At 44.6% G+C, this 18137-nt stretch overlaps 1 protein-coding gene across 5 annotated transcripts in view; it reads left to right on the top strand.

Annotated features, from left to right (window-relative positions):
• Positions 1-18137, top strand: part of DPYSL3 (dihydropyrimidinase like 3) — a 114851-nt gene that overhangs the window by 74423 nt on the left and 22291 nt on the right. For all 5 annotated transcript variants that reach the window (XM_069592352.1, XM_069592355.1, XM_069592354.1 and 2 more), the window contains 5 exons: positions 1107-1195; positions 6319-6503; positions 9204-9368; positions 11315-11376; positions 12443-12523. In XM_069592352.1, the coding sequence (XP_069448453.1) occupies positions 1107-1195; positions 6319-6503; positions 9204-9368; positions 11315-11376; positions 12443-12523 (582 nt within the window). The remainder of the gene's footprint in view (positions 1-1106; positions 1196-6318; positions 6504-9203; positions 9369-11314; positions 11377-12442; positions 12524-18137) is intronic.

Raw genomic sequence — 18137 nt, 5'->3', positions numbered from 1 at the left:
GTGACTTTATTGCCGGACTTCTGCTTTAAGTTCCATCAAGCCAGGGACCTGGTGTGGCTCATTCCCTGCCACATCGTTACGACCTATTTAATAAGAAAAGGTTAGCTACCTATTTGCTGAGTGAGTGGATGTGTGAACGATGAGTGGATGAGTGGATGGATGGATGAGTGTAGTTGAACTCTGTATGTTGAATTTGTAACAAACTACAGCCCGCCATTGTTTTCCAGGCTGCAGTTCCCCTCAGCCAGGCTCCTAAGAATTCTCTTCTCCCACATGAACCCAGCAAAGCTACGTCCATCCTTCATGTTGTGATCTCAGCTCCATTCATTTAATGGAATCTGAGATCTCTAAAGCTGGCAGTGATCTGTTTCTCTCCTGACTTAGACATAAAATATATGTTTGTGTTTTGTTAATTACCACGCAATGTCTGTGCTTTGTTTCCAGCTGGATCACTTACCCAGCTTTCATTTAGTTATGACTTTTAAAAGACTTTTCTCATACGAAAAGCAATAAAGAAATATATTTCAGAGAATGTGAGAAATACTGAGTGTAGTGTACTCAGTATACTGAGGGTACTCAGTTCGTATATGAATCCCACATAATTTCTCCTCCTTGAGTTATACATTCCACAATTTGTATGCATATGTGTGCACATATAAGCCTCCCAAATTATAACATGATCCCCCTATCATAAAGACTTTTCAAGGCTATTTCATTGTATGCCTGACCCTAAGTTCCGTTTTTGAGACTTACTGTTGAGTGCCAACAGAACATCAGACGTGATGCTAGACACCGAGGTAAATGTTACCTATTTAGTGTTATTTAGTGCTTTCAGGAAAAGGATAATATAAAGAGTAGCTACGTTTCTAAGTGGCTGTGATAGGTTGCAGAAGAAAGAAGTGAAACTCAGAATAATTTGAGTTATGGTTAAACAAGAAAGATTGGATCCCCAAGAGACACAGCCACTCAAATACTGAGTACACTGAACTCACAGGCGTCTTAAGACAGTGGTTCCTGCTGAAACAAGGACTTGGGAGAACCTTGGGAGACCACTCTTCTCTGAAATCCTACCTGTAAGAATGACTCCTGTTTTCCTTCTTTTCTAGAGTGACCGTCTTCTGATCAAGGGAGGCAGAATTGTCAACGATGATCAATCCTTTTATGCTGATATTTACATGGAAGATGGCTTAATAAAGTATGTATATAGGACCCTTTGCTTCATCTTTTGAACTTTCTTCACTAGAGACTCAGAAAGCAACTTGCTTCTTTTGCTTAGTAGACCAGCGCTTCTGTGTATTTCATTTCTCCTTCTCCTTAAAAATGAATCTTTCATTTAGCCCTTCAGTCTGGATAATCCCTTTAAAATTGGATTTTAAACTAGCCGTAGTTCACTTAGGTGCATGGATGAAGTGACAGATCTGAATTCAGTCACCCAAATGATGCTACAGGCCCCTTTGGGCAAGCTGCACTGATGGGCGCTCTATGTGTTGTGGAGAAGTGGCTGATGTGACCACTGTCCTTAAGATCATTGAAAAAGTCCACCAATTACCCTAAAAATATAAGGCCTAGTATAATAGGTCCATTCCCTTCTTTAGGGGATCTTCCTGACCTAGGGATTGAACCCAGGTCTCCTGCATGCTGGCACATTCTTTATCTGAGCTACCATGGAAGCCCCATAATAAATACCGAAAGAATTCAGGTAAAAATAAGTAATTTAGAAGTGCACGAATGGAGAAATCCTTTCAGAGGAAGGCTTTGAGGTGAAGAGAGCATTTAAATTGAACCTTGACTTAGGAGGGACTTCGAAGGTTTTGAGGTGGAGACGGCATTTAAACAGGACCTTGACTTAGGTAGGACTTGGTTGGGCAGTGCACAGATGGGACAAACATGTCAGGCCAGGTTTCCCAGTAGACACTTTAGGGATGTGTAATTACTTTACAGAATGGTTTGCTATTGGATGCTTGAAAGCAGCATAGCCAGATAACCTTTATGTACAACTTCCTTGCATAGTGATCTTTTAAAAAGGATTTGACCTATACATAGCCTTTCATCACATAAAGCAGGCTGCTTCCCCACACTGATAAGACATAGTTTAGAACTAGTGTATCCAGCCCACACCAGATGAGCCATCCCTGGCCTCATACAGTTTTATTTTTATATTATTCAGCTTCATTGGCTAGCTTTAAGATTCTGGTTATAGATCACTTGCTTAGATCACTATAGATCTTACTATAGATCACTTTGAAAACTTGGCTTAGATAAACCTTTCTGTGGGCGGACATTCCTTACCAGCCCCTAAATCTAGGCTAGTTTTCCCTTTGATGAGTTTTTTTTAAGATTTTTTTTTTTTTAATGTGGGCCATTTTTAAAAGTCTGTATTGAATTTGTTATGGTATTGCTTCTGTTTTATGCTTTGGTTTTTTGGCTCTCAGGCATGTGGATCTTAGCTCCCCAATGAGGGATTAAACCCACACCACCTGCACTGGAAGGCAAAATCTTAACCACTGGATCACCAGGGAAGTCCCTTGATAAGTTTTTAAAATACCCCATGCTTTTATCAATCATAGCAATTCTGACATTATTAGGCCCCCTTGAGAGCAAGCACTATTTTGGGTTCTTCAATGTATCTACAGCATCTAACCCAGTACTTGATACATAGAGACTTTTGTAAGAGCTGCCTTTTATTGAGTATATATCATAGTGTGTGCCAGGCATTAGAGTAAATGTTTTACAGGTCTCATCTCATTTAATCTGCCAGCAATTCAATGAAGTAAGTACTCTTATTACCTTCTTTTTCAGAGGATAGAGAAGAAAGAGGAATGGAGAGAGTAAATAATTTGCTAAAGATCAACATATTAATTCATTGAATGAATGACCAAATGCAAGAATGAAGATGTTCATACTTAGTAGCTTTGCTGATTTGCATACATTTTCATAATAGAAGTGGGAAAATTAGTGTTATTAGACAAGTCAACTGATGGTAAAAAATACTTTCTTCAAGATATAAGCCACAATTAATTTTGCATTTTTTTCTTACTAAAAAATTATTATGTGCAGTCTGCTCTCTTTGGAGCAAATGTGTTCCCTCATTTAGACATTTTCAGAGTTAGAAAAAAAAAATTCAGTGCCTCATGCTTCTTCTTCATTCCAGAGCTCATTAATTGATCATGGAACTTTTCGTGGTTGACCCTTAAACACAGGCCCTGAATCCTTCTTCGTGCAGTGATTCAGGCATCTACTACCATAGTTGAATATATCAACTGAATCTTCTTTGTCTTCACTATTAAAATAGACCGGAAGGCCACTTGCCAAGGACATTATGGAAGGAATTTAACCATCCAACGTGTGTGTTGGTGGTGGAGAGAAGGGTGTATAAACATGATTTTCATCTTATCCTATAATTTGATATATCTTCAGCAACTTTCTTAACCCACAGAACTTTGAAACAAATAATTCCTTTTAGTTTTTACAGAGTTGTGTGCCTGTGAGGGCTGCTGGAGTGCCTGCTGTGTGCAAAGCAGCTGTCTCAGGCCATGGACCTGTACTGTTTCACGTGCCATGGAGGATGTCATTGGAAACCAAATCAACTCTCTTCCCCCAGGGACCTGACAATCTTTTAGGGGAAATGATATGTCTGTCCATACGAAGCATATGATGTTACCCAATAATATCAATATATGTGTGTGTGTCCCCAGTCACTCAGTCATATCCAACTCTTAATGACCCCATGGACTGTAGCCTGCCAGGCTCCTCTGTCCGTGGGATTTCCCAGGCAAGAATACTGGAGTGGTTTGCCATTTCCTCCTCCAGGGAATCTTCCCAATTCAGGGATGGAACCCACATCTCCTGCATTGGCAGGTGGATTCTTTACCACTGAGCTACCGGGGAAGTGCAATAATATCAATATCATGCATTAAATTAGTAGAATAGATGAGATCCAGAGGAACAAGAGGACTGTGTGAGATTAGAACATTATAACTATAATGTTATAACTTTATGACAGCTGATATTTATTGAATTTTTATGTGCTTTACAGGGTTCTATGGGCTTAACACAGATTAACATTTAATCTATACAATAGACCTATAAAGAAGGCTTTTAAAAAAAATTACGTCTTACAGATGAAGGAATTGAGACATGGTGAGGTTAAGTTACTTGGCCTAAATCATAAAGTGAGCATTAGCAGAGCCACGATGGTGAATCCAGGGGAACCCACATGCAGGGCAGAGCCACACTCTTCAGTACTAGACCTGGCTGTCAGGAGAAACTTGACCAAGGAGGGGAGATGGAAGCTAAGCCTTCAAGGATTAATATGACCTTGATTGGCTCAGTGGAGAAAAGTGGGGGAAAGCATTTCTCTTTGAGACTGGGTATTAAATACCAGTTGTCAAAAGTGGGTGGAAACGTGCCTACATAGACACACCCAAAAGAGGCAACTCTTCCTGCTCTTGGTTCTCAGTTCCCTGAGAGGTGAATCAGTGAGGGAGGGAAATGGGAACACACTGGCCAGTATCTGGACTAGAATGGAATTACCAGCAAGGCTGCATTTTTTCCACAGTGTGTTTTGAATTGTGGTGACTCTGGAATGGCCCAGTGGTGATGTGGTAAGAGTGAAATCTTAGGGATGTCGGAAAGCTTAATTTTAGTTGTAGAACTTACATTTTGTCAAACCAGTGGAAGACTCTTAGCACCCCAAGAGAATGTCTTTCTTGGCTGGGTATAAACAAAAGCAGAAAGTGTTCATGCCACTGGCAGCGGGTACATGTGTTGTAAGGTAGGAGATGGTTCATAATAATGGAGATCCTCATGAGCCTTAAGTCTGCCTGGAATTAACTGGATGTTTATATCAAGGATGTGAGCTGAACACCGTTGGTCTATGAGGTTACATTGTGCTAAGGGTAGCTGTATTTGTCACGTGTCTTGTATAGTATCCACTTGGCCTGCTCATTGGCTTCCTCCCCACCCGTTTCCCCCTCTCTGCCTCCCTGAGATGCTCTGAAGCTTCTTGGGTGAAGCTATGTCTGGTGGAGGTTATCACAGTCCACTTGCTTGGCTTGAAGCTTCTCCTGAGCTGCTGGCCACACAGAAGCAGCTGGTGTAGGCATTTGCATCTTTGGCACCCTCTTTGAGAATCTGCCATCGGTTGTGATTGATAGATGAGCTATCAGGGAAGGATGGACTTGGGAGTGGGAAGGGACTTGGGAATGCCCTAGACATATTCCATTTGTCCTTAGGAGCACAGACGAACCCATTTAGATAGCACAGTTCATGCACTTGTTTTTAAAATGATTCTTTACCATCTCCTTCAATCTCTTCTAACAGTTCATTATTTTACAGCTGTTCAATCCTTCTGCAAATGTTCTTCCTGACTCTTAAATAAAGAGCTAAATGAAAATAAAACACTGGGCTTCCCTGGTAGCTCAGCTAGTAAAGAATCTACCTGCAATACAGGAGGCCCTGGTTTGATTCCTGGGTCGGGAAGATCTCCTAGAGAAGGGATAGGCTACCCACTCCAGTATTCTTGGGCTTTCCTGTCGCTCAGATGGTAAAGAATCTGCCTGCAATATGGGAGACCTGGGTTTGATCCCTGGGTTGAGAAGATCCCCTGGAGGAGGGCATGGCAATCCACTCCAGTACTCTTGCCTGGAGAATCCCCATGGATAGAGGAGCCTGGTGTGCTGCAGTACATGGTGCTGGAAAGAGTTAGACATGACTGAGTGACTAAGCACACAATAAAAACATTTATTGAAATATTTATTACACCCCCTATATTGCAGCCACAGTCAAACCCTTGGGGTGACAGTACTAAGCCAGGACACATGGTCTCACCAAACACCATACTGGATTGTTTTATGTCTATAAAAATTGTTTTCTGGATGGAGCTAGAGATTATCATACTAAGCAAAGTAAGTCAGACAGAGAAAGACAAATACCATATAATATCACTTGTATGTGGAATCTAAAAAATGATTCAAATGAACTTATTTACAGAATAGAATCTGACTCACAGACAGATAACAAACTTATCGTTACCAAAGGGGAAAGAGGGAAAGGGATAAATTACGAATTGGGGTTAACAGATATACACTACTATGTATAACACAGAAAAACAACAAGGTCTTGCTGGTTAACACATATTCATTGTCTTATAATAAAAAATGTTTTATTATTTGTTTCTAGATTGCTCAGCTGGAAAGCTTAATCACTTGGAAAGACTACTTTGATAAACATAGGTTACAACTTTTAAAATCCTTACAATACCATGTTTGTCTTGGAAGTCCTTCTTTTAAATTGCTGGTTGTTTCCCTGTCTCACCAGGCAAATTGGAGACAATCTGATAGTCCCTGGAGGAGTGAAGACTATCGAGGCCAATGGGAAGATGGTGATCCCTGGAGGCATCGATGTCCACACTCACTTCCAGATGCCATACAAAGGCATGACCACAGTGGATGACTTCTTCCAAGGGACCAAGGCTGCCTTAGCAGGGGGCACCACCATGATCAGTAAGTCCCACAAATTTACACACTCTTGGAAAGCGTGCTAGGGGTCCTAAGAAGTGAGTTTAACTAATGTGTTAACCGCAGTGCTCTCTGGTGGTAACTCATATACTTCCCCTCAATTCAGCAAATAGACTTTCTGCCTGACAAGACCTAAGAAAAGCTGGTTATAGAGAGGACACCAGCTTCTGTAACTGCTTAAAGAGATGCAGGAGGCTCATCACCTTGAAAGCAGTATACTCTCTGTCTTCCTTAGAGGAGGGGCTGAGTATGCCATGGGTGGGGAGTCAGCACTTAGCATCTCTGGGCCAGACCCTGGGGAAAGTGGACTTGGAAAAGCTGTGGGCCTTGGGCAAAAGGTGATCTCAGAACTTCCCGCTTGGGTGTGAGGCAGGACGGGCAGAGGGCATGAGCAGAGCAGTGCAAACACAGCTGAGAAGTATCCCAGAGAGAATGACAGTGAGATGGGCAGTTCTTGAGAACTTAGGAGGCTTCATTGGTGGTTAGTGTTATTTGGTCTGTGCTGTATTGTGACCAATTCATAGCTTTAAGATTGGGCAAGTTGGGGAGTTGTTTCCCTTACTTTGTTTTTCTGGCAACTTTTGCAATTCCAAAGAAACCTAGGAAGTTGCATGCCATTGGATTACTGAAGAGATAGCATTCCAGGGCACTCCTTCCTGTCCAAAGAAGTTCCAGTGAACTGGCCCCAGCCCAGCCCTGGCCCCCAACTTGGTCAGCAAGAGCACTGTTACCACCCAAGAAATATGCATCCACCCAAGAAATCAGAATAGCCTGAGTCGTAGACTTAATCATTGTCTTTTGCTTCCCTTCTATTGGAGCAGTAGTAGGGTTCAGCTTCAGCTAGGGGTGTGGAAACCCAGGAAAATGGCATCAGGGCCATAAAAGGTGCATTTCTGGGAGCCTGAAGCCTTTGTCCAGCCAGAAGAAAGAAGCCAGCCGAGTTCTCAGCAGCTGCCTGCCTACAAAGGCTCTGGTGCGGGTCCAGACACAATAACACAGCTCCAGGCCTCTGCTTTCAGATAAGTGCACTTGGGCTGCCTGTGCTAGAAGGCTGAGGAAATGAGTGATCTCGGCCTGGCTTGCTGCCATCTGGCCGAGGAGCTGGACCTGTTCAGAGCCCTAGACATATGCATTAGGCTTGGGCTTCTGCTTTAGGCAGGGAGCAGGAGGAGAGTCAGTGCTCCGCATGAAAAGAGAGGAAAGCATGTGAGAATCACAGAAGTGTCTGGGTCCTTTCTGAGATAATTAAACACCCTAGGTATGCAAACACACACACACACACACACACACACACACACACACACACACACACACACATCTCACCTCACTGTCACAGTTTGGCTGTATTAGTTTTTCTGTTTAAAAAAAATAGGGTTGTCTTCTGTTCACTAGTTAATATGTCATGGATGTCTTTCCATTCATTTATTTTTTTTCTACTGAATTTTAAATGGACTTATGACATCCATTTTAAGAAGATATCACAATTTATGTATTTAACTAAGCTTCCCTATTGTAGAACTTTGTTTCTAGCTTTTCACTTGCATAAATACGTGAAGAGTGGCAAATATCCTGAGGACCCAGATTTTGTGTTCAGGCACATTTATCTCCTGAAGGATAATTTTTAGGCAGAGGAATAATTGTTGAGTTTAAGGTATGAAAAACGTCAAGGATTTTGAAACACATTTCAAAATTGTTCTTAGCAAAGTTGTTCTAGGTCACACTTTCTCTCAACTGACATGGGGAGCAATTAAATAGTAACATTTGTCTTAACCTTACCAGTGTTACTGGTGTAAATGTTATTCTTTTTAAAAATATTGTCCACTATGGCAGGTACTGCAAGAGTAGGTTTGGGCCTCAGAGAAACCGTATTCTTTTTATTTATTTGTTTATTTAGCTTAGGCATCTGGTGCCTTCCTTGCGGCACACAGACTCTACTGGTGGCTTGCGGGCTCACTAGTTGCAGTGTGTGGGCTTCATTGCCCTATGGCATGTTGCTCTTAGTTCCCCAACCAAGGATCAAACCCGTGTCCCCTGCATTGAGAGATGGATTCTTAACCCACTAGACCACCAGGGAAGTCCCAGAAACCGTATCTTTGATGAAAAATTTGCATGAAACTAAGATCTGTGGGCTAAGCATCAGGTTCACTTATCTGATACCAGCTCTTTCCTACAGCAGTAGGCATGAAAATGTCACTGTCTTGTGACCTGACATAACTTTAAAGACCGTTCTTCTGCCCTTAGAAAGAAGGAGTCCAACTTTGATCACCAGCAGTAACTCCCACAGTTACTGGTAATAATGGCACATAGTAGGAGCTCATCAGTTGATAGCTAGCATTTATCGAGCACTTATATGTGCCAGGCATCATGTGAAGCCCTTTCCATGCTTTTTCCCATTCAATCTCTTCACGAACTTAGAGGCAGTGGTATCCCCGTCCCCACTCCACATTGAAGGATGAGAAAAAACAAAGTTTAGAGAAGCTAGTCATTTGCCCAGGATCACATAGCTACGTAATGGTTGACTCATCAGCATCCACCACTGAAACCACCCAGGACCCCTTTCTGAGGTTAACCCTATGCTCAAGAGATAGAGACGTGCCGTCGTAGCTAAGCAAACAGGACAGACCTGTACAGAGGGGACCAAAGGCTGTGTTGGTGAGTCGTCCATGTGGGGCCTATCTTGTCCAGTTGACCATGTGGTGCCCGAGCCCGAGTCCAGCCTGACGGAGGCTTATGAGAAGTGGCGGGAGTGGGCCGATGGCAAGAGCTGCTGCGACTACTCCTTACATGTGGACATCACCCACTGGAACGACAGCGTCAAGCAGGAGGTGCAGGGCCTCATCAAGGACAAAGGTGAGTGTGGACACACCCTCCTCCTTTCTCCCATGTCTGTCTTTCTCATGCTCTCCACTCACTAGGTTGCAGGGAACCTTGAGCGTGAATGCTGGATGGAGTGGTGCCTCTATGAACCAGGCACTTTATGCCATCCTATTATTCCTTACAGGATCCCCATGAGATAGGAATTATTATCTTTACAGATGGAGAACCTGGGGTCCAGAATAAGTAGCTCAGGATCATAGAGCTAGTAGGCAGTAATCTACCCAAAGTCCATTCTCTGAATCCCCATGCAATACTGCCCATTGCACAGATGGAGAAACTGAGATCAGGAGAGGTCACAGCTTGTACATATGCACTTAGAAACTGAGAAATTTTTAATGTCTATCATTTTTAGTCCAAATATCCAAATGTTACTCTTATGCAACAAGAGCATCCTCAGAAAAAGCTAAGACATTTCTGGGAACAAAGATGTGTTCATAGAAGCTTAAATCGTGTGTGTGTGTGTGTGTGTGTGTGTGTGTGTGTTCGTTCATGTCCTCTCTGTGAGTACATGATGTAGGCGCCCATTGTCTTTTTACACTCCTCTGTGTTCTGCTGGTCAGCTGTTTCACACACGCACCAACCCCCGTAGTGCACACAGACATGCAATGTACTGGGCATCCTAAGCGGGGCTGGAGGACCTGCGGGAGTAGGAGGAATGGCCTCTGCTGAATAGCCAGGTCAGAAGGAGGCAGACCTGTGCAGAGTGATGGGATAAGTGCCGCAGGATGCAGACGATTGTCCTAACAATAATGGATAAGACTAATTATAATATATCTTAGTGCTAAGTCCTTGTACTATGATACTGGTACTAATACTAATGTTATAAAAAACTCTAATTTTGTAATAGTTATCAGCAAGCAGTCTGGATGCAAAGGCCAGGAGTGCAGTGGAAGGCAGTGTACTGGGGTGAAGGGAAGGTATGACCTCTCAAGGAAGGAGCTCTCCACTTCCTCCTCCCACCCTCAAATTCTGCCCAGTCCTAGCTGATTCAGAGGGTGAGGTTAACCTCTTCCCACTTTTGTGTCTCCTTCCACACCGTGCATCTCAACTAGGGTAGAAAAGTGAATGGATTTAATACTCCCGAGGCTTGTAAGAAGGGTCGTGTTGGGAAAACTGCCCTGAGTTGCACTCCTCTGGGTGGGGAAGTCCTCAGATTATGTCTGCTTTTGGCCTGGAGCACTGTGGGCTGAAGTGACCCTCATGGTTGGAGACCAAAGTTACTTTCCTTTCCTCAGAATGACTCTCTATTCCCCAGTCCCATAGTCTGTAAAATAATCTATGAATAGTGTGTTTGGAGGGAGAAATTAAATGGCTCTTTCCTTTTAACCCTGATGCCTTAGGTATTTAAGCCCAGGTTGAACCTTGATTTCTGCACATTAGCTCTGTTAGTTCCCTGGGGACTGGCTCTAGATCTCAGTTCTGTCTCAGACTCAACACCCTACCCAGGCCTGGTAGAGAGCTGACATTCACAAAAAGCAAAATCAACTGATCCCAGGAGTTCAGCCATATGCCAGTGCTAAGAGCTCTGCATGTGTTATCTCTTTTAAAGTTTCCAACCACCTTATGAAGCAGGATGGTGCTTCATAATAATGGAAATTATTTTTCCATTTTACGGATGAGGAAACTGAAGCTCAAGAGGCTACCCTGAGCAGTGTTCAGGCTTGTTGACCCTTTGGGCTGGGAACAGTGTAGGGGGAGGCAGAAAAGAGGTACAGAAGAAGAGACCAAACTGCTATGATGTCATAGGAATTGTCAGTTTTTCAGAGTAGAGGACATAGAGAAATGCTCTTGGAGGATGGGACGTGTCCACTCTGCACTGGGTGGGGGCCTGTGGTGCTCTCAGGGCGGGAAGCGCAGGATCCAACCAGATGATGACCACAGTGTCCTCCTCCTGTCTCCCCTCCCCTCCTCTCTTGCAGGGGTGAACTCCTTCATGGTTTACATGGCCTACAAGGATTGGTACCAAGTGTCCAACACGGAGGTAACAACCCACCGTGTGTGGTTTGGGGTCTCTGGATGGGTTTCCTGTGGTGGCCGGTGACCTTGGCTATTGGCACGTGAGTCACTGTAGTTCATGTGGGAGAACGCTGGGCAAGACAGCTTCTTGAAGTCCTCACGGTCCATTCTACGTTTGCAGTAAGGTAGCAGGCAGGGTGCCAGGGGCAAGGCAGACTGGGAGCTAGAATTTCCACTGGGAGCAACTTTCTCCAAAGGACGATAGGAAGGGTATGTCTAAATCTCCATCTAACTGACAAATTCTATGCCTCTTGGGAATTCAGGGGAAGTATAAATGCTCAGCCTTGCAGGATAAAGGAAGGCCATCTGCTCTTTGGGCTCATCATACCAGCTTGCCTTTGACTTTCTTCCTATGAAATGCATGGGGTTGCTTGTTTTAGACAAACCTTAACTTCTCAGAAGAAATGCAAAACATGAATTCCCATACTTCCCAGCAAGGAGATGAAGCGTGGTCTGCCCTGAGAGGCTAAGAGATAGAGATTTCAGCTTTTGAGTTTTCTCCTGGCTGGCTGCAGTGCCTGTAGGGAGTGTTAAGAAGGATTTTGAAGCACTGTCTGAACTTAGTGGGAAATAATTCCATTTAAATGGAGACGGTGGTGGGGTTAGTATCACTTTGTTAGGTGTTCTCCCTGTCTGCCTAGGAGACATGACGGGTTTTCCTTCCGTAGACAGTTTCCGAGAGTTCCTAAAGTTCCTCTGGACTAGCTCTCCTCCTTGGCCTCTTTGGTGATGCATCTTTTAGTCTGTATGTCTGCCCTGGTCACTTATTTCCTTTGGTTGATCCCATTTATTTTTTTCTTTTAATTATTTACTTATTTTGGCTGCACTGGGTCTTAGTTGTGGGATCTAGTTCCCTGACCAGGGATGGAACTCAGGTCCTCTTCATTAGAGTGTGGAGGCTTACCTACTGGACCACCAGGGAGGTCCCAACCCCATTTATTTTAGCTCCCACTCTAGTCATGGGCCCGTGCACACGGTTAGCTAAAAGCATGGTGTCCTAGGAAGGTGACAAAGCCTCATTTCTGTTTCAGCTGTATGAGATCTTCACGTGTCTGGGAGAGCTGGGGGCCATCGCTCAGGTGCACGCTGAGAACGGGGACATCATTGCCCAGGTAACACGGCACAGCTCCCTGCAGTGCAGGGGCCCCTCAGGCGAGCATCTGCCTCCCATTTATTTTCTCATTTCTTCAGTGTTGCCAGAGCTCTCAAGCTCTAAACCCTTCTAAGCACTGTGCTTAAAAACAGAACCTGGCCTCAAGGACCTCACAGTCTAGGAGGAGGAAGTATGACGGCAAATAGACAAGCAAGGGACAAGTATCAATCGAAGGTGCTATTAAAGCATTCTGGGAGCCAGGGTGGACAGAGGAGGAGGAGGAGGTTCTCACATTGGGTCATTTGGTGGGAGAGCATCGCTGATTCTGTTTTGAAAGTGAGTCCGAGCTACATGACACGCTCTGTCCTAAAGAAAAACTCTTAAGACAGCATTTCTCAGAAGCTGGAAATCTGATCCAGGACTGCGTAACTCCTGGCCTTAGATAATGAAGAATTCGTGTCTTGTGGGGATCAGACGTCCCACTGGTTTCCTAGAAATCATATTAAGCAACCCGAGGAAAGAGTGATGAAAGCAAGACCCCAAGGCCCAAACTGATCGTTTGTAAGGAAGTAGAGAGCACTTCTGTCTCCATCTCCTGGGGTGCTTAATGGGCTCAACGCACAGATGTGTCTTCGCCAGGGTCTGTTTATCTCAGAAGTGTTCAGGGTTGGCTTCCGCTGGGAGGAGGTGGCCAGCAAGGAGTGCCAGCTCTCTCAGTCCATTTGATAACATTAACAGCAAAAGTGCTTTATTCATTCTTCCCGAGAGTGCTCCCGAGTACTCTGTGCCAGGCACTAGGCTCTAGAGGGAGTCAGCACAGAGGTAGGCCAGCACTCTTGAGAGCTCAGGCTGTGCTGTAGAGGTTGTCCAGGACGTGGTGACGTGATCAGGAGGGGTGTGGGGGCACGTTGAGAAGCACCCTCATCTCAGCTTCTGCCACAGGTCCCATTGGACAGCACTTACTGCTGTGTGCCGGGCCCTGGTCAGGGTTCTCGTATGTTCCCATCCAGGTCTTCACCCAACCCTTTCAGGATGGCACCAGCCTCCCCCTGCTTCTACAGATGAGAACACTGAGGCTCTGAAGGGTGAGGTCATTGGCCCAGGGACCACAGCTAGTAAGTGGGAGAACTTAGTCTTAGCTTCTCAGGGGGTGTCTCTCTGCGGGCATTTCTACCCAGAGATGGAGAGAAGGCGCCCTCTCTACCCATCCAGCTGCAGGCTCCTGAAGAGACCAGCACCCGAGCTGTGCAGGCTGCAGCTGTCAGGCTTTCAGACTCTGAGTGCTGTCTCTCCAGGGGAGGAGGTGAGCTCAGAGTGCAGTCTCCACTCCCTTATGACCAACGAGGCTAATTAGTTGGGCCCCTGACAGCCCTCTCCCATGCCCCCCACACACCCAGATAATGAAGTCACTTTCCAAGGAGGCTCCAAATGCCGTGCTCCCATGGGAGGCATCCCAGAGGTGTTGGAGCTGTCACTTCTCTCCTCCCCATCCTCCAAGGTTTCAGGGGAGCGGCCAGATGCCCCAGCCCTCCTTCTAGATTCCCTCGCAGCTAGACTCCCTGCTTCTTCATGCTTGACTCTGTGGAGGCAGACAGGCTCCAACTCTCAGCCCCTTTCCAGCTTTCTTTGTGGCTTCTGAGCACAGAAGTGGCTCCAGTGTTCCCTGCCCACACCCTTCCCCCACCTTGGGCAGATCTGTTCTCCTCAGGAAAAGAATAAGGGTATTTTCCCCCCAATTGGAATGAGTTTCTCATGTGTGTTTATTAAATTCAGCTCGAGCTGAAAGATTTTATCACCTTGTTTAAATGGAGGCAGCTGCTGTGCTCAGAGCTTCTTGCTGCACTTTATGCAAAGTGACTAATGAGCGAGAAGAAATATTTCCTATGGGTACCGATAAGAGACATTTTCAAAAGTTTCAGTAGCATCTTTAGCCAATCATCCAACAAATACCTACTGAAGGCCTACTATGTGCCAGGCCTTGGAGAGGGAAGGTGAAAAAGACAGGGTCCCTTTCTACATGGAGCAACCAAAACTGTGATGTAATTATAGCAGTGATGAGTACCTCAAAGAGGCCACATGTCCCCCACCCACATCAGGCAACATCCATGGGCCTTTATAGGCTATTCTTAACCATCCGGTTGTAGGGACCCCATGGTTTTGGGAATAGGTCATCCCAATGAGAACAGTGCTCTAGAATCAGCTATGGAGCTTAAAGAATGATCTCTGGGATTCTCTGAGCTCCAGAGATCCTGATTGGGGAGGTCCAAGTAGAACTCGGTCAAGTGTATCCTGGGAAAATTGGCTTGGTTATGGGAGTGCTCAGAGACCATTGCTTGAGCACGTTTCATCCCGTGCATTGTCCTAACACTTTTGGACAAGGTAGGAGTGAGAATGTTGCATGAGACAGAAGATCCTTAGTTGAACATCTCATCCCTTGTGTGGCTTCACGAAGCAGTTCAGAGTCAAAACCCACCAGAGTTGGGAAGAAGAAATTGCGTTCAGTCCAAGCTTTGATGGGAGGGGAAGAATGAAAAGTGGAGGTGCTCTGCTGGCAGTGTCAGCCTCTGACCTTTTGTCAAATTCTGTAGAGCTGGAAGCCGTGACCATTTTACTTCTCGTGGCTGCCTATAGTAAATGCACCTTCCTTCCTCCAACTCCCAAAAATATTTAAGTGAATAAAAACATAAAAAAATAGAAAGTGTTTTTTTCCAGGGAGAAGGAATCCCTTCCTTTCTAAGCATCTCATAGTTTCTGGATGAGACACAGCCTCGTTCAGCTCACTCCTTCCTTTATCGCCTATGTCACCAGCACGAGTTTGCTAGGAACTGGCCTCAGTGCTTAAGCATGAATGTCTGCAAAAATGCAGCTCTGCTGCTGAGGACTGGTGCCAGCTCCAATTAACCTAGCCACCTGCTTCTTCCAGAAAGCCAGCCAAGTCTGAGGAATTTAGCCATCAGTGACAAGGGCTAGAGAGATCCACAACCTAGTTAAATAGAATTTGACCAAAAGGCTAAGTCAGGTAATACTGTATTTAGAGGCATTATTTTGTCTGGTTAAATGCTGAATCTGTTTATTGTAACCATCCATTTAAAGCATGAGAGTCTGAGGGGCTTATTAAAATGCAGAATCCTAGATTCTAACTCATATATTCTGATTTGGGAGACCTGGGTAGAGCAGACATCTGCACTTTTACAAAAGCAACTCAGGAGATTCTGATGCAGGCAGTGGGTGGACCATCTTTAGATTAGACTATTCCAGCATCACTTTTTCAAGCCTCAGTTCAGTTCAGTCACTCAGTTGTGTCCAGCTCTTTGCGACCCCATGGACTGCAGCGCACCAGGCTTCCTTGTCCATCACCAGCTCCCAGAGCTTGCTCAACCTCATGTCCATTGAGTCGGTGATGCCATCCAACCATCTCATCCTCTGTCATCCCCTTTTTTCATGTCATGCCTCTTGTCTTCAATCTTTCCCAGCATCAGGGTCTTTTCCAGTGAGTCAATTCTTCCCATCAAGTGGCCAAAGTATTAAGAGTTTCAGCTTTAGCATCAGTCCTGCCAGTGAATATTTAGGACTGATTTCCTTTAGGATGGACTGGTTTGAATTCCTTGCAGGCCAAAGGACTCTCAAGAATCTTCTCCAACACTACAGTTCAAAGGCATCAATTCTTAAGCACTCAGCTTTCTTTATAGTTCAACTCTCACATCCATACATGACTACTGGAAAAACCACAGCTTTGACTAGATGGACCTTTGTTGGCAAAGTAATGTCTCTGTTTTTTAATATGCTGTCTAGGTTGCTCATAGCTTTTCTTCCAAGGAGTAAGCATGTTTTAATTTCAGTCACCATCTGCAGTGATTTTGGAGCCCCCCAAAATAAAGTCTGTCACTGTTTCCATTGTTTCCCCATCTATTTGCCATGAAATGATGGGACCAGATGCCACGATCTTAATTTTCTGAATGTTGAGCTTTAAGCCAATGTTTTCTCTCCTCTCTTTCACTCTCATCAAGAGGCTCTTTAGTTATTCGCTTCCTGCCGTAAGGGTGGTGTCATCTGCATATCTGAGGTTATTGCTATTTCTCCCAGCAATCTTGATTCCAGCTTGTGCTTTATCCAGTCCATCATTTCTCCTGATGTACTCTACATATAAGTTAAATAAGCAGGGTGATGATATACACCCTGACGTACTCCTTTTCCTATTTGGAACCTGTCTGTTGTTTCATGTCCAGTTCTAACTGTTGCTTCCTGACCTGCATACAGATTTCTCAAAAGGCAGGTCAAGTGGTCTGGTATCCCCATCTCTCTTAAAATTTTTCCACAGTTTATTGTGATCCACACAGTCAAAGGCGTTGACATAGTCAATAAAGCAGAAATAGATGTTTTTCTGGAACTGTCTTGTGTTTTCGATTTTCCAACAGATGTCAGCAGTTTGATCTCTGGTTCCTCTGCCTTTTCTAAACCCAGCTTGAACATCTGGAAGTTCATGGTTCACATACTGTTGAAGCCTGACTGGGAGAATTTTGGGCATTACTTTGCTAGCGTGTGAGATGAGTGCAGCTGTGTGGTAGTTTGAGCATTCTTTGGCATTGCCTTTCTTTGGGATTGGAATGAAAACTGACCTTTTCCAGTCCTGTGGCCATTGCTGAGTTTTTCAAATATGCTGGCTTATTGAGTGCAGCACTTTCACAGCATCATCTTTCAGGATTTGAAACAGCTCAACTGGAATTACATCACCTCCGCTAGCTTTGTTCGTAGTGATGCTTCCTAAGGCCCACTTGACTTCTCATTCTAGGATGTCTGGTTCTAGGTGAGTAATCACATCATCGTGGTTATCTGGGTCATGAAGATCTTTTTTGTACAGTTCTTCCATGTTTTCTTCCCACCTCTTCTTAATATCTTCTGCTTCTGTTAGGTCCATACCATTTCTGTCCTTTATTGTACCCATATTTGCATGAAATGTTCCCTCACACATCGTCGTCAGTCGTGTCCGACTCTGTGTGACCCCACAGACGGCAGACCACCAGGCTTCCCCGTCCCTGGGATTCTCCAGGCAAGAACACTGGAGTGGGTTACCATTTCCTTCTCCAGTGCATGAAAGTGAAAAGTGAAAGCGAAGTCGCACAGTCGTGTCCGACTCTTAGCGACTCCATGGACTGCAGCCCACCAGGCTCCTCCATCCATGGGAGTTTCCAGGCAAGAGTACTGGAGTGGGGTGCCATTGCCTTCTCCGAAATGTTCCCTTGGTATCTCTGATTTTCTTGAAGAGACCTCTAGTCTTTCCCATTCTATTGTTTTCCTCTATTTTTTTGCATTGATCCCTGAGGAAGGCTTTTTTACCTCTCCTTGCTATTCTTTGGAACTCTGCATTAAAATGGGTTTATCTTTCCTTTTCTCCTTTGCCTTTTGCTTCTCTTCTTTTCACAAATGCTTATATAGGCCTCCTCAGACAACCATTTTGCCTTTTTGCATTTCTTTTTTCTTGGGGATGGTCTTGATCACTGCCACCTATACAATGTCACAAACCTCTGTCCATAGTTCATCAGGCACTCTATCAGATCTAATCCCTTGAATCTATTTCTGACTTCCACTGTATAATCATAAGGGATTTGATTAAGTCATACCTGAATGGTCTAGTG

Source organism: Ovis canadensis, chromosome 5 (genome assembly GCF_042477335.2).
Source record: "Ovis canadensis isolate MfBH-ARS-UI-01 breed Bighorn chromosome 5, ARS-UI_OviCan_v2, whole genome shotgun sequence".
NCBI lineage: Eukaryota > Metazoa > Chordata > Mammalia > Artiodactyla > Bovidae > Ovis > Ovis canadensis.
This window is presented reverse-complemented; position numbering and strand designations above follow the sequence as displayed.